Below are 17,398 nucleotides of genomic sequence, written 5' to 3' on the forward strand. Positions count from 1 at the left end.
ATTATTCGCCTTGGCCATATGACGACATGCGAATGCAGTTAAAATTATCAACAGTTAATGGATCGGTGTACTGTAAACAGACATTATCAGGCATTTTCTTTATCCCTTCAGAATTCACTTCTAAACTCACCTTACGTTTGTAGGGTTTTAGCTCGGGAATCTCTGATTGCTCAGAGGGCATACCCTTCTGGCTTTGCCTGGTAGGTTTTACTTTCATTTTCTGCCCTCCAGTCTCCTCTCTTGTAGATTTATGAGAAAGCTTTTGGTTTTGCTTTGCCTTGATGTCTTTTTTTCCTGGTTTCACAGATTTCTTAGAGTCTTCCATCAACGCTTCTTTTTCAGCTGCCTGAAATTATCAACAGTACACTTAATAATATTCTCCTTAATGCGCAGTCTAGCATGAGGCATGGTATGGAGGACCCAGCACTAAAACATGAAGTAACACAAACACAAACTGCTTCATGACTTCTGGAAAACTAAACACTATGCGACAGTGTGGAAATCTGAAAAACTGAACTTCAAAAGGGCAGCTACATGCAATAGATTTATTTACTAATTTATTTGCTTGTCGTTCAACACCATCAACAATTTACACTTACATGATGACCTTCAGTTTATTTATTTATTTATTCACTTAGTTGCTGTTTTATGCCATACTCAAGAGTATTTCACTTATACAATGGCAACCAGCACTATGCCGGCAGAGTCCAGGGGAAGTTCACGACCATCCACAGGTTGCTGGTAGACGTTCCAACAATATATTAGACGGTAGAGAAAGCCAGCATGATCTAGACTTGAACTCGCAGCAACCACGTTGGTGAGAGGCCTCTGGATCCGTTCAGTTTGAATGAATGATAAATCACTAAATCATAAACCTTTGGCCAGTTACTGATATTAGATGATGATGCAAGCTTTAGCACATGTGACAGAATCTCAGTACAAGACGTATGGACAGAGGAAAAATGACGAAAATACCTTTGAGGTAAGAACATTTACGCCTTAGGAGAAACAGCAAAAAACAAAAAAAAACTTTGATTTGGCAGCAAGGTTACCAAAGAGCTTGCCTGTAGGAGACATGTGAATGTAAACCTTCAGCTGAATGCATGAAGAACTGAATCTGTCAATTTGGTAATTTGTTGTAATTGATATGCTCACAGAGGGTCAACGATGAAACATCCCTGTTGTATCACTGAGCTTTATATGCATGCAAAACTTCAGCTCAATGCATGCAACACTTTGAGATACCACCCCTAACATTTAATTAAACACAGATTCCAAAACACAATAAAATAAGCAGTGAATTTTGCAATTTATGGTAATTAATACAGCGTATTCCAAAACACAATAAAATAAGCAGTGAATTTTGCAATTTATGGTAATTGATACAGCGTATCAAAGGTGGAACGCCCCTCTCATATTATTGTGCTTTTATGTGTATGTAAAACCTCAGCTCAATACATGCAGTATTTCTGGAGATACCACCTCAAACATTTTCTGCAACATTATTTTCCCTGTTACCTGACGCCAACACATGGGGTATGACATAAGCTATTAAGCCTGTATTTTGTACAGGTCAGCTAAAAAATGATGTGAGGCAAAGACGCACTGACCACGGCTCGTCTTTCAGAGACTCTCTCCATCTGAGCTTCACATTTTATGACTGCTTGATCGTATGTCTCAAACGTCCCTGAAACAAATCAAATGAAAACAAACGATTGTTAACAGGTACAGTTGTAATGGTTGAAGGATTTCACTACGTGGGTCACACAAGGATTTGAACTCGGGTCTCTGCAGCTGAAGTCCAGCGCTCTACGAACTGAGCTGAAGGGAAATTCCCATTATCTACTGCTAGTATAAGCACTGGAAAGCTGCTCCCGTTACACTGTGACATCCATAAGTGCATTCAAACTGTATGCCTTAAGAGAAACAGCCTATATCTCAAGCCTCTTCAAACAACTTGTAGAACCAAATCAATTTTTTTTTTTCATAAAAAGAAAGATCGTCTCCATACTTTTAATTACTATCTGTAATTTTCAATTGGTGACGATTATCGTTAGCATCACCACTAGATGCGCATGAACGATCACGGACACAAATTTCACATTAACATGCAAATGTGCACTGTGGGTGACTAATCTGTAAACGATGCATATAATCAATATCAAACTTTAGATGAATTTTTCTGTCTTACCTTCTTCCCTCTCAAAATTTAGGAAAGCCTCGACAATACTTTCTGGCCAATCACTGGCTGAGTTCAGGGCTCGCTGTAACAACTTCCGACAATGCTTTGTGTCTCCAAAGAGCCTGCATATAATTCATAAAGCAATCTGTAGTACAACTTTACATTATCACGAGTACTGATTAACTTTATATACATCAAGTTGGCAAAGAATACCTATCAAAAACAGATTGAAAGTTTTATTTCATCATTTCATTATAAATTTTACACAATATTTTATAAAAAAAGTAACAGGAGATTTGTTTGAGTTGTTTAAACCAAGTTGCTTATTCAAACGAAAAATGTAGTCTTGGAAAAAAAATTGAAAGCAAAGAGTCCCTTACATGCTTTTTTTCTTTTTGTATTCTTACTTGAAATTTCCAAATGTCTTGAGGGTTTCACTTTTCAATCGAAGTTTTCCCATTTCAATCCATTTGGTACTTACCTTTCTAGCTTTAGGTATTCAAGCCACATCACTGCCTCATTACCGTGTCCTTCCGCCATTACAGATCCCCACAGTTCTCGTGCCTTCTCCATATTTTTACAAAACCTTGCCTGAAGATTTGAGGATGAGTCTAATACAGTCTGATATCATACATCTATCTCTCATGGAAAAACACATCAACAAAGTAACATCTACATCTACATGTAATAACACTGTCAAGGTTCACATGTCAGCCTTATCCGTGGCAAGCACCTGTAGGACTGTGTACATGAAGATAATCGCTCACTCTTCCAATATCTGATGGGTTGTTTTTGTCATCTTTGCTTGCATGTCTCTGGCATGCCATACACAAAATCACATTTTTATTACAAAATTTATCATGTCATACATTTAGGAAGACAATGCTTGAAGACTATCCTACTGTGATTACACCGAAATCATTTGAATTTTGCCCCGATATCACCCAATGTGACAACCTTGGCTTTTCGTGCTTTTGCTCAAAGTTATCTGTCAAGCTAATAGATATACCAGCTACTTGTACTCCTACTAACAGCCTAAAATGCACCCAGGGTATGTATATAGATGAAATCACTGAATGGCTTGGTGTCAGTATACTACAGCTGGGTGGAGTGTCCTGTCTGGTGTCAGTATACTACAGTTGGGTGGAGTGTCCTGTCTGGTGTCAGTATACTACAGCTGGGTGGGGTGTCCTGTCTGGTGTCAGTATACTACAGCTGGTGGGGTGTCATGCCAGTGTCAGCATACGCTGACTGGATGGGGTGTCATATCTGGTGTCACTATACTCTGACTGGGTGGAGTACCATGTCTGGAACCAGCGTACTGTGACAGGGTGGGGTGTCGCATGTTGTGATTGGTCGGGGTGTCACATCTGGGGTCAGTATTCTGTGACTGGTTGAGGAGTCATGTCTGACCTCATTGCACTGTGATTGGTTAGGGTGTCGCGTCTAGTGAAATGATGAGGTAAGGTTTCATCTCCAGTGTGACACTACTGTGATCCGACTGGGTGACATTTTTGGTGTCAGTATTCTTTGACTGGGTAGAGTGTTATGTCTCGTGTCCGTACACTGAGACCAGCTGACAGGAGACATCACGCCAGGTGATGTGATTGGGTGGGATGTCATACCGTAACAGTGTGCCTTTGGTCTGGTGTCTTTCACTTTGACTGAGAGAGACACCATGTCTGGCATTTTACACTGTGACTGGAGCGACACCATGTCTGGTGTTTTACACTGTGACCGGAGAGACATGATGTTTGGTATTTTACACTATGACTGGGAGAGACATCATGTTTGGTCTTTTACACTGTGACTGGGAGAGACATGATGTCTGATGCTTTACTCTGTGACTGGAGAGACATCATGTCTGGTGTTTTACACTGAGACAGGGAGAGACATGACGTCTGGTGTTTCACACTGTGACTGGGACAGACATGATGTCTGGTGTTTCACACTGTGACTGGGTGAGACATGATGTCTGGTGTTTTACACTGTGACTGGGAGTTTTCAATGTGGCTACACCACAAATATGTAGCTGCCACTTCTACTATTTATTTGAATTATTTAATAGGTCTTTTACATTATCTTACAAGGTCTTTTACAAGATTACTTCACTTATACGGAAAACCCACAACCATTCGCAGGTTATCACCTCAACAAAGGCCCAGAACTGCTTCAGGGAACATCTTGGATCACCGGCTGAGCCAAAGTCTGAAAATAAAACAAATGTCTATATTTGGGAATACTAAGCCAAATATCTCACAGCACACAAAAACCACCAGCAGATTGTGTGGTCTGCAAATTACCTCCCTTCTCACAGCGCACAAATAGGTGATGCCACCAGCCGATTGCGTGATCTGCAAATTTCCTCCCTTCTCGCAGCGCACAGAGGCGATACCACCAGCAGATTGTGTGGTCCGCAAATTACCTCCCTTCTTACAGCGCACAAATAGCCGACACGACCAGCAGATTGCGTGGTCCGCAAATTACCTCCCTTCTTACAGCGCACAAATAGCCGACACGACCAGCAGATTGCGTGGTCCGCAAATTACCTCCCTTCTCACAGCGCACAAATAGGCGACACCACCAGCAGATTGTATGGTCCGCAAATTACCTCCCTTCTCGCAGCGCACAAATAGGCGACACCACCAGCAGATTGCGTGGTCCGCAAATTACCTCCCTTCTCACAGCACACAAATAGGCGACACCACCAGCAGATTGTGTGGTCCGCAAATTATCTCCCTTCTCACAGCACACAAATAGGCGATACCACCAGCAGATTGCATGGTCCGCAAATTACTTCCTTTCTCACAACGCACAAATAGGCGACACCACCAGCAGATTGCGTGGTCTGCAAATTACCTGCTTTCTCAGAGCGCACAAATAGGCGACACCACCAGCAGATTGCATGGTCCGCAAATTACCTTATGACTTATCCCTTCATGTCTAAACAGAATGAGACAGCATGTATAATATTATATCCCATCCACTTGGATCTGCAATAAATACTACTATATTTTGTTCTTCAAACATGAAGAATATAACAGAAGGGAATTTAAGCAACATCCACAGCCCTGGTCATCACGCAGGCAGCTATAAACAGGGCTCACAAATTTGTGTGATTTCTCAAGCCAAAGAAAATGGATATTACAAAAAGGGTGTAATCTTACATTCTGCCAAATGTTCAACAGCTCTCTGTATAGTGTTTCTGAAGTCCTCCAACTCCACAGCATGGTCTGAAAATTTGCAAGGCATCAGGTAAGCACACATAACTGAAAAGCCTCTCCATAAGGGGGATTTCAGAAAATCAGGTTAACTTTTAGGTATATTGTTTTTCACATGTAACAACAGCTGGACTTGCATGCAGAATGATTTGACTAGCATTTACAATCCTGCTTTGTCCGATCATATTTACTGGATCGTTAAATAATCATGGTCCAGTTTCTTTGGTTGTCTATATTGAGGAAATTATAATAACTGAGATGATGTGAGGATAACCAAGGTGTCAAATGCAGGCTTACATCAAGACAGAATATATTTGTATATATAGATATATGAATATGGGTGTATCTGACCAGAGCACACTGTTACATGTACATGCAGGTGTAAACATATGGAGTGTCAATGATGTCAATCCGGCACTTCAGGTAGTCACAGTATGTACAAGTACACAGCACACTGTTATGGGTATATACAGACCTTTGTCCCAGTCAATCCTGTGCTTTAGGTAGTCACTTTATGTACAAGTACACAGCACACTGTTATGGGTATATACAGACCTCTGTCCCAGTCAATCCTGTGCTTTAGGTAGTCACAGTATGTACATGTACACAGCACACTCTTACAGGCCTTTGTCCCAGTCAATCCTGCACTTCAGGTAGTCACAGTATGTACAAGTACACAGCACACTGTTACGGTATATACAGACCTTTGTCCCAGTCAATCCTGCACTTCAGGTAGTCACAGTATGTACATGTACACAGCACACTGTTACGGTATATACAGACCTTTGTCCCAGTCAATCCTGCACTTCAGGTAGTCACAGTATGTACATGTACACAGCACACTGTTACGGGTATGTACAGACCTTTGTCCCAGTCAATCCTGCACTTCAGGTAGTCACAGTATGTACAAGTACACAGCACACTGTTACAGGTATATACAGACCTCTGTCCCAATCAATCCTGCACTTCAGGTAGTCACAGTATGTACATGTACACAGCACACTCTTACAGGCCTTTGTCCCAGTCAATCCTGCACTTCAGGTAGTCACAGTATGTACAAGTACACAGCACACTGTTACGGTATATACATGCCTTTGTCCCAGTCAATCCTGCACTTCAGGTAGTCACAGTATGTACATGTACACAGCACACTGTTACGGTATATACAGACCTTTGTCCCAGTCAATCCTGCACTTCAGGTAGTCACAGTATGTACATGTACACAGCACACTGTTACGGGTATGTACAGACCTTTGTCCCAGTCAATCCTGCACTTCAGGTAGTCACAGTATGTACAAGTACACAGCACACTGTTACAGGTATATACAAACCTCTGTCCCAATCAATCCTGCACTTCAGGTAGTCACAGTATGTACATGTACACAGCACACTCTTACAGGCCTTTGTCCCAGTCAATCCTGCACTTCAGGTAGTCACAATATGTACATGTACACAGCACACCTTTTGTCCCAGTCAATCCTGCACTTCAGGTAGGCACCGTATGTACATGTACACAGCACACTGTTATGGGTATATACAGACCTTTGTCCCAGTCAATCCTGCGCTTTAGGTAGTCACAGTATGTACATGTACACAGCACACTGTTACAGGTATTACAGACCTTTGTCCCAGTCAATCCTGTGCTTCAGGTAGTCACAATATGTACATGTACACAGCACACTGTTACAGGTATGTACAGACCTTTGTCCCAGTCAATCCTGCGCTTTAGGTAGTCACAGTAGGCTGTCCACAGAAGCAGGAAGTCCCCTGGTTCAGTAAGGCCAGACTGTAACGCTTGCTCCAGAGTCTCTGTGGAGGAGAGGAAAGAACATAGAGATTTTACACTGGTTGTACATTACCTGAACATAATAAATTAATACCTAACAACTTGAGGTGCGGGTTCAAAACCCAACCTAGCTTTTTTTGCGGTATTTTGACTTCTCCATGTATTAGCTTCTGGACACCATGTCGTCACACGAGACAAAGGCATGCCATTGAAATTGCAGTCAGTTAGACTCTTTGAGGGGTCAGATGGCAGTCAGCGATGATTTATGTCCTTTGTCACAACGGAAAATAGAGATGCATTGGCCAAATCTTCTTGGGGACAGACTGGCATAACCAATTTATCGTTCCACACAATTCATACACTCCGTGTAACTAACACACAAACGATAGATTCGCTCGTACATTATTTCCCTGGCCTGATTAAGTTAAGACATCAGCTTAATATTATTCTAGATCTTACCAGACAAACAAACATCGCACCTCTGATCTCTGCCCAAGGTTCTCCATATCTCTCCATGGCAACCAGATACTTCTCCCAGAGTGCTGCTGACCAGGGACAGTTTCTTACAGCTCTCTTATATACAGCCATCACAATCTGCTTCACCCTTAACTTTCTATCCTGCACAAATTAAACACAAGATAATGTTCAGGACCAACATTTGAAAGTTTTCCAGCCCATGTCAATTTACACTTTAAGTACATTATTAGTCTGAAATTACTAATATTCTTGGGTGATAAATTCCATATTTATAACTGATAAATACAACAGAACACTTCTCCTGAACGAATAGTCACCTGCAAAGCAAGTAAAAAATTCTAAAATTAAACATTTTTTTAAACATAAATATGGTTTAAGTGCTTCAGTTACATGGCACAATGAAGTACAGGCTAACACTAACTTCACAACATGCATGTGAGCATCCACGTATGATGGCAACTCTAGCTAACATGCAGTCTGCATGATTCATCACTTTCTATAAAATCATCAAACTTCAAACTGCTGGCTTAAAAAAGGTTCTCATGGCCCTGCATTTTTTTGATAGCAGCACACACAGAGATAAAAATGCCAAAAAAAAAACACAGACCGCCTGAAAACAAACCATCTATATGGTACATGTAAATAATATGTTACATTCTACCCTTCCTTCTGTTAGCAGGATATGTTCATTTTCACATGAATAACCAAAATAATAACCATTGATGACAGTATGCAAATATCCTTAACAACTTTGTCAAAACAGATTGGAAAGTACAGATCAAATCACCTAAGTTATGGGATTTAATGTTCACAAAAGACAAGTGAGGGTTGACTACAGCCTGGTCAGTGTTCATATAGATTGTGAACTTAGCAACAGTTTGTTCTCCTGTTTTTAATTATATCAACCATGCTAATTATAATTATATAATTATATTTAATTATATCAACCATACTAATTATAATTTTATATTTACTTATATCAACCAACCATATAGTGTTGGGTGGACGGCAAAAGCTTTTCTTCTTCTTATAGTCCTATAAAACATATATACAAGTGGGGGAAAAATTTACATACACAAAAACTCTTAAATACGCAGACACTACATTTTGCAGGGTCTAGTTTTAAATGATCTATTAAATGACAAATAGATTTGAGTAGACTTTGTGTTACTGTACTTTACCAGATACTGTGTGTACTGTATCCAGAGGTCAGGCTGCAGACAGTGCTGCTGTAAGGCTCTCTCAAACAAACACTGGATCCTCGCTGGGTCATTCTCCTTCAGTTCAAACTGTATGTAGGACTGATAGCTCTCCAGGCCAGGGGCAGACAACTGCGAATGCAGATCAACACACTGACAAACATCACACATGCCAGGTACAATATCAGAACAACATCTCTCTGGATCAACTATTAAATTCTTTTCTTTATTTATTTGATTTTGTGTTTTACGCCGTACTCGAGATTATTTTGTTTAGACAATGGCCAGCTTAGCATAATGGTGGGTGGCAAACGGGCAGAGCTCGAAGGAAACGCATGACCATCCAAAGGTTGCTGTCAGACTATCCCAAGCAAGACCCTAGAGGAAGCTGTGATCTGGACTTGAAATTATAATGACTGCATGAGGGAGAGACTACAGTTTTGCAGAGCAAATCAAAGGATTTTAACATGGAATGGTATATGCAACAAATATTGTACATAAGGGACGAATTCTATTACATGCAATATACATATTTTATGGGCTTTGCATGGTAAGTCAGGTAATTTGCATGGTAAGTCAGGTAATTTGCATGGTAAGTCTGGTAATTTACATGATAAGTCAGGTATTTTCAAGCCATGTTTTGTAGAAAATTTTCATAATTATGTACACCGGCCGTTAAAATGTTAAAATGTTAAAATGCAGTAATTTACACATGTCGTAAAGCGACAATGTGACCTCAAAAAGGGACATCATCGTGATATCTGAACAGTGTAACTCTGCACACCAAGATTCATTTGTTTTCTACTTCTCATTCAGAAAAATAAATAATGGTTTGATTAGCAGAGCTCAGCGAATAACGTTGACTGTAAATGACCTGAAGTTTCTCACATGAGTTACTGTTGTTGACTTTCGCGCGATCTGAGTTGGCGGCAAGAGGGATTAACCCCAACCCACTCCTACCCCAACGCCCCATCCCCCACCCAATTCATTACCCTGAACGGCACTTAACAGTTCAGGTTGAAAATCCTCGCCACATGGGGTCAAGTCACTGACAGTGAGGTGTGCAGGTCTCTTGACTCATAGGTTTACATGTACATCCCTAAATATACCCATGAATGAAACTGAAAAAAGTATCAAGACAGGCAATGTCTATTACAAACCATTAAATTTCAAACATTGTCTCAAAGCATGACCACATCACACAGGGAATGTAGGACTACATGCACAATGTACACTGCAGGTGAACCGATTATTCGGGTTAGGCATATGTGGAAGTCATCTCACACCATTATCTGGCGATTGGTTGTAGGCTGAGAGCCCTCATAAAGCAACAAATATGTATACAAACATATTTCAGTTAAAATTGAATTTCAATGAGATAAATGTGTCATCAGCTTCCCGTGCCCATGTAATTCCAATTTAGTATGTCGGACTACAAGCACATTTTGTATCTCTGCAGTCGAAACTGTCCTTCAATTGCAGAAGAGTTCCTTTTCCAGCATTTTTATATCAGGAATCTCCCATTCAAGACAGAAAACGTACTTCACACGAGGTTGGCGAAAACTACCACGATTTACTTTTACCCCTTTCTGGCAGCACTGTGTGCGAGTGGGGCACATCGGGTGACGGGATTTGTATCGGTTATTATCATATTAGGAGCTGGCACAACACCGTCACCGACTTTATATCAAAATAAACTGCATGTTTTATGACTCCTGCATACAATTTTGCCCAGACCTGATTTAGCTGTTGTAGATAAGATTATTGTTTCGCCTTCTGCCAGCAAAAATCACATGATCAATCGCTAGACACACGGAAATTTCGAGTCTAGTGATTAAAAGTGGCTAGTATCTACATGTAGATAAAACCAATCTGTAAGAGTAAAATTTCATCTGAGGGGAGGCCCTGCAGTTTGAAAACGGATATTTGAGATGACACTCAACATGCATAAAGGTGAGGATTAAAAGGTAAAGGATAATTAAAACTGAGGAAACATAAACTGCTGGTGGTAGGAGCATAGATAAAGTGCTCAGTGCAGTGAGAGCTTGTCTATTATAGCTGCCAGTATAATCCCCTGACCACCCCTGATGCTCTCCCGCAGCGCCTAGTTTATTTATTTATTTATTTCCTTGGTGTTTTACACTGTACTCACGAATATTTCACATGACGACAGCGGACAACATTATGGTGGGAGGAAAATGGGCAGAGCCCGGGGAAACCCACAACCATCCGCAGGTTGCTGTCAGACCTTCCCACGTATGTGCAGCGCCCAGTCAGTAACAACCACAACCAACGCAATGAATCCTGGGATACGTCCCAGGGCAAAACTTTAGGTCATTTACCGTAATGTCTGTTTACATTTACGTACACAGTTGAAGAATGGTGTTTACGGAAAATAACACACAGAAAATGAACTCACCAATGCGTCTTCAAATGGCTGAATCTTCTTCAGTTTGTCCCTGGCCTTGTTGTAGGCCGCTGCTGTTTTCTGATCTACTTCAATGTCTGACATCCACTGTCGAAATTCAGAGTAAGTCTCCTCCATGTCTGATAGGATAGAGGACAAAAACCAATTATAAGTTCTCATCTGTAAGGAAATTTCCAAGAGATTTTGGATTTCTACCTTTAGACAAATATGCAGAGCCTGGGAAAACCAAGATACCTGGGCAACTTGGTCGAGAGCAAACAAATCACGAAGCTTTCCACGATTCATGCTGAAAGATGAATTCAGTCAAATCTATGTTGTGGTGAGGATACATCTGATACAACAATGCCTGCTATCAGTCAGACTGAGCCCACATGCATAAACTACTGATATGGCTGCCCTGAATGGATGTTGAGAAGACTGGAAACTAACCTGATGACATGATACAAAAGTAGCTAAATATCGCTGTCACTTGTCATAAGTCATAAATATGACGATAACTTCTAACCTGATTCACATGATTTTACACCTGACTGGACTGGGCTTTTTTTTTTTTGTTTTTTCGTATTATCATTTTATCATATTTTTCTGTATTTACTCATCTCTTTATTTGATTAATTGGAGTTTTATGTCGTGCTCAAGAATATTTCACTTATATGACTGTGACCAACATTATATGGGGGGATGGGGGGAACCTGGCAGAGTCCAGGGGGAAACCCACTAAGCACACAAAACTCACAGGGACCCCATTGGTGAGAGGCCCCTGGGTCTAGCACACTAACCACCACCAGGGCACGACGGTGGTGCAAGTTTCAATACAACGTGCATGCATTTGTCTAAATCACTTATGGGCTTGAATGATCCTACAACCATAAATATGTGGAAAATATCACCAAAAGAGGATGCTGCTATAACAACACAAGCACAGCATGATACATGTACACCCAACTGGATATGGAAGCTGTATGAGGTATGTATGTACATGTATATTTTGGTCACAACTACATGTATAATAATATGTAATCTGTGCAATTCTACAGTACGACCCGGAGGTTAGAGACCACGTGATCTTTATAAAACAGTAACATAGGGCCTTGGCCACGAAAATTGTCCTCCCAACATTATAGCATACATGTAGGAAATGCCTATGTTTGAATTCCTGTCAGTAATGATGCATTCGTTAGATCTGCATAATTTTTAGCTCTCAAGATGTTTGCAATATTTCTGTAGAGCCTTTGTGATGTGTTTTTTTTTTTTTTTTGGCACAACCAGCCATACTGGTCACTGGCGGAGAGAAAAAAACTGGCTTCAAAATTGGGTGGCCTTTTTGTTTTCACCACGATAAGGTGATCACATGGTCTTCCAGTTCCAGGCCGTCTTACAGAATGCCAACTAACCGTTTAACGGGACAGACAGTTGTCTCTTGAAAAGGGAAATAACTCTCTGGTTTTGCTTGGTAAACTTCTCCTCTTGTTCCTTGGTGGGCACAGACCCGGCTGCAGGCTGCAAACAGTCAGGGGAAACATGGCCAAAACTCATATACAAACTCTTGTCAAGAAAAACTAATTTCTAGACACTGACAATATGAAAAATTTGCTCAACCAATGTACAGCTTCATATATAAAACATTTCCTGGGTTCCAGAGAATCGTCTATAGAGTTTTTTTTAAAAAGAAATACATGTGTGTTGTAGTTAAAAGGATACTGAAAATTTCATGTATGTGAAATTCTACATTTACATATTTCTCTAATGCTTGGACCATATAGGCTCTAGAGCTTTAAGTGAGAAAATCTACAAAGAGATCTTGAATGCAGCTGTATATATATAGCTGTGAGTCATTCATGAAAACTACTTGTACATACAAATTAAGTGTACAAAAATATGTAAATGACAAGCATGAGTGACGCATGGAACCTGTCAGAGAAAATGCCTCCTTTCAGAGCACCACTAACCATCAAACCTGCCAGCACTGCAGCCTCAAACTCGCGATACGCCTCCCAAATCATCGCACCCTTTGTCACGTGAAGTCCGGCAGCTGTCAGCGCCCTCTCAAACACATCACGGACACGTTGAATCCCTCCTTCATGTCCCATTCCACCAATAGAAAACTGCACGTACTCCAACCACACAGGAACAGCTTAAGAGGGGAGATAAATCAGTGCAATGTTAGCACAAATACGGATACAACCACACGGGAACAGCTTAAGAGGGGAGATAAATCAGTGCAATGTTAGCACAAATACAGATACAACCACACAGGAACAGCTTAAGAGGGGAGATAAATCAGGGCAATCTCAGCACAAATACAGATACAACAAACTAACTTTGACTGCTCAAGCAAAAAGGCAAAAAGGTTGAAATCAGAACCACAATATGAAACAATACCATGAATTAAAGCCACATTGAGGATTTATTATCGCCTTCAAAACTACTTCAGTCATTTCACAACAATCTCACCACGTAAGCATAGCAGAATAGAACTTGGATTTAGCCAGGAATTGAAATTAGGCCGTCTCATTTCCAATTTTCTCTCATTTTTCCCTATTAATCCTGTGTTAATTTGGTCAGGATAGGACATCCCTGACTTTATGCCATGGATAAACCATGATTAAGCAATGCTTGTTTGAATACTGTACACGTAAACAAGACTACAGATGTGACTGTGCTCTACATGTACAGATATATGCAAATCCCAAGCTGGACACAAACACTAGTTTTGCAGATATCATCCCTATCATTTACCTTAACATGGCTTTCCCTGTCAATCGACCCTGATGCTCTGTGTATGACGTCAGCTAAACTTAAGAATTGGAGCTAGTCACCAAAGAGGTCGACTGTATTAAACTGATGAATGCAAAACTTTAGGGCATAACGCACAGACTAATGGAGCATTTCACACATTCAGCAGAGGGAATTGCCTGTCTTTTGTCTTCACTTGACTTCTATACCTGACTGACGCGTGGACGTATTTCTCAGAGCGGAACAAAAAGGCTACATACCTACATTCATGGTGAGGTCTATAAGACCTGTGCAAATAGAACATACCATTATCACACCCAGGGAGTTTACTCCACCCTTATCATGTGCTCTAACACTGGCAAACAACTGATGGACTGGCATACAACTGATGGACTGGCATACAACTGATGGATTGGCATACATGTACAACTGATGGACTGGCATACAACTGACGGACTTGTATACAACTGATGGACTGGCATACAACTGATGGACTGGCAAACAACTGATGGACTGGCATAAAACTGATGGACTGGCAAACAACTGATGGACGGGCATAAAACTGACAAACTGGCAAACAACTGATGGACTGGCATACAACTGATGGACTGGCATACAACTGATGGACTGGCATACAAATGATGGACTGGCAAACAACTGATGGACTGGCAAACAACTGATGGACTGGCATACAACTGATGGACTGGCAAACAACTGATGGACTGGCATACAACTGATGGACTGGCAAACAACTGATGGACTGGCATAAAACTGATGGACTGGCAAACAACTGATGGACTCGCATACAACTGATGGACGGGCAAACAACTGATGGATTGGCATACAACTGATGGACTGGCATACAACTGATGGACTGGCAAACAACTGATGGACAGGCATAAAAACTGATGGACTGGCATACATGTATAACTGATGGACTGGCATACAACTGATGGACAGGCATACAACTGATGGACTGGCATACATGTATAACTGATGGACTGGCATACAACTGATGGATCGGCATACAACTGATGGATCAGCATATAACAGATGGACCAGCATACAAGCTTTCTGAAATTCACTCTGCGCATAAGTGAACTCAGCAAGTTGAAACAACCTATACATTTCATCAAAGAATATGTGGACTGCTCACTACACACCACCCACTATGACAAGCTCTATTTGCTGTCCGAAGAAAATATTAAATCTTATAAGAAACAACCTCCCCTCTCCTTCTACCCCCTTCCAAAAAGGGAATATGCACATTTATCTACTGATGGAAAAAAAACATCTAGAAATTATACAAAATATATCATAATACCTCATAGTCTCCTGTCTCAGTAAACTTCATCTCTACTTTAGCGCCGACAACTGACGATGGAATTTGCGCTAGTGAATCACATCAAAAAGAATTCCCAGACGCTGAATTTGACCATTAGTCACAACAGATTGTAACACAAACTGACAGTCCAAGAGCTAGCTGAGATTTATTTGACATGAAAGCCAGACAAGCTTTGACTTTCCACCAATTTGTCTTAAATTGGAGATTCTTCCTATTATGTAGATCTGGTTTCAATGTTACAGATTTTATGTCAAATAAATCCTTAATTAGAGCTAATCAGTCTTTGTCTTAAGTGGTCTTTCCACCACAAAATTTTGTCTTCAGTTGCAGATTCATAATTAGTATGATTTGTCCTCACTATGTAGCATGGGTGTCAGCCTTATGGGCGCTAGGTCAAACACTGAATTGGGGGGTAATAGAAAGAGCCCCATAGTCTCACCCACCAGTGTCTGCACTTAAGACCAGGGCTTTCTGTAGTAAGGTACATTACGTCTACTCCACCAGACAGTCAAAGCTTTGACAGCTTTCATGTCAAATAAATCTCAGCTAGCTCATGGACTATGACACAAGAGTCACAACAGCTGGGCCTTCAATGTATTTACTATGAATTATGACACCTACAAGCGTGTTGGGTCTGATCGGTAGCCACGTGGAATTGTGTATTATGGATAGTTTTATGCACCCTTAACCCTTCGTTTAACACCTGATTCTAATACACAATACACAGGAACGCAGTAATTTACGATACTTAATATGCACACATCCAATGAACGATGGAATATCCCCCTCGTGCTATTCTGCTCTACATGTGAACAAGCCCTGAGCTCAATACCTGCAGTACTTTTTGAGAAACCACCCCTAACATTTTGTTTAACATTGATTCTTACACACATTACACTAAGTCAACAATTCAGTGATTTATGGTACTGAATATGCACACATCCAATCAATGATGGAACATCCCCCTTGTGCTACTGTGCGCTCCATGTGTACAAACCCTGAGCTCAATACCTGCATTACTTTTTGAGATACCACCCCTAACATTTTGTTTAACATTGATTCTTACACACATTACACTAAGTCAACAATTCAGTAATTTATGGTACTGAATATGCACACATCCAATCAATGATGGAACATCCCCCTTGTGCTACTGTGCGCTCCATGTGTACAAACCCTGAGCTCAATACCTGCATTACTTTTTGAGATACCACCCCTAACATTTTGTTTAACACGTTGACTGCCAAGGACGAGTTATCTCGTCATCATGGGTGACCCGTATTCTGCCATGGACGAGTTAACTCGTCAAAAAGTATGGCTCACCAAAAACTCGGTTTATAGCCTATATTGTGAATTAGACGCATAGTTTTGGCATTATTCTTTTGTTTGATGAATAAATAAAACAACAATATAGTGTACGTCTGAAACAATCGCCATCTTTCTTTATTATTTCACATACCGATGTGACGAAAGTTGGACCACGTGGCACTAACCCCGTGCCTAAAATCAAAAAAGAAACTTATATTTACAGAGCCAGCTGGGCTCGAGAGGAAAGCACATACATATGTTGAAATTATAAAATAAAACCAGTCATAAGTAACTACAAATGTATCTTGACCACTGCGGAATAAGTGCTCACTGACAGCAATTTCAAGAACTGTCAATGTCGTGCTGAAGGTCCCTAATTTACATGATGTTGCCTAAAGCACGGTTCTACACAAAGTGCCGGTTTGTCAGGACACTCAGCACAAATGTACCGAGTTTCTCTTCGCAAGCCTTGCATGCTACAAATTCTGCACCTCTTCGTGGGGCGTTCCTTCTTCTCTGTGGCGGGCAAGTGCTCCAAGTAATGGAACGATGATTGGGATGTTGGGCTAGGTCCTGCCGCGGGAATCACATTCAACGAGTCACCGAGGAGATGGGTTGTCAGAGCTTCCCTGAATTCCAGGAGTTTCATTGCGTTTGCAGGATTGTTATCAGAGTGCAGGATGTGAGCATTTATTACGCAAACCTCGAGAATGTGA

General features: G+C 40.9%; 1 protein-coding gene across 1 annotated transcript in view; it reads right to left on the reverse strand.

The window, feature by feature from the left end:
* The window catches only part of LOC135476938 (squamous cell carcinoma antigen recognized by T-cells 3-like), a 46,913-nt gene that overhangs the window by 21,880 nt on the left and 7,635 nt on the right, over positions 1–17,398 (reverse strand). Inside the window, exons 4-15 of the mRNA XM_064757085.1 lie at positions 13,243–13,427; positions 12,688–12,793; positions 11,285–11,412; positions 8,848–8,997; positions 7,669–7,807; positions 7,105–7,212; positions 5,350–5,415; positions 4,332–4,390; positions 2,664–2,773; positions 2,192–2,304; positions 1,611–1,687; positions 131–346 (exon numbers count right to left, since the gene is read on the reverse strand). Coding sequence (XP_064613155.1) covers positions 131–346; positions 1,611–1,687; positions 2,192–2,304; positions 2,664–2,773; positions 4,332–4,390; positions 5,350–5,415; positions 7,105–7,212; positions 7,669–7,807; positions 8,848–8,997; positions 11,285–11,412; positions 12,688–12,793; positions 13,243–13,427 — 1,457 coding nt within the window. The remainder of the gene's footprint in view (positions 1–130; positions 347–1,610; positions 1,688–2,191; positions 2,305–2,663; positions 2,774–4,331; positions 4,391–5,349; positions 5,416–7,104; positions 7,213–7,668; positions 7,808–8,847; positions 8,998–11,284; positions 11,413–12,687; positions 12,794–13,242; positions 13,428–17,398) is intronic.

The sequence above is a fragment of the Liolophura sinensis genome, chromosome 10 (assembly GCF_032854445.1).
Source record: "Liolophura sinensis isolate JHLJ2023 chromosome 10, CUHK_Ljap_v2, whole genome shotgun sequence".
NCBI classification, from domain to species: Eukaryota; Metazoa; Mollusca; class Polyplacophora; order Chitonida; family Chitonidae; genus Liolophura; species Liolophura sinensis.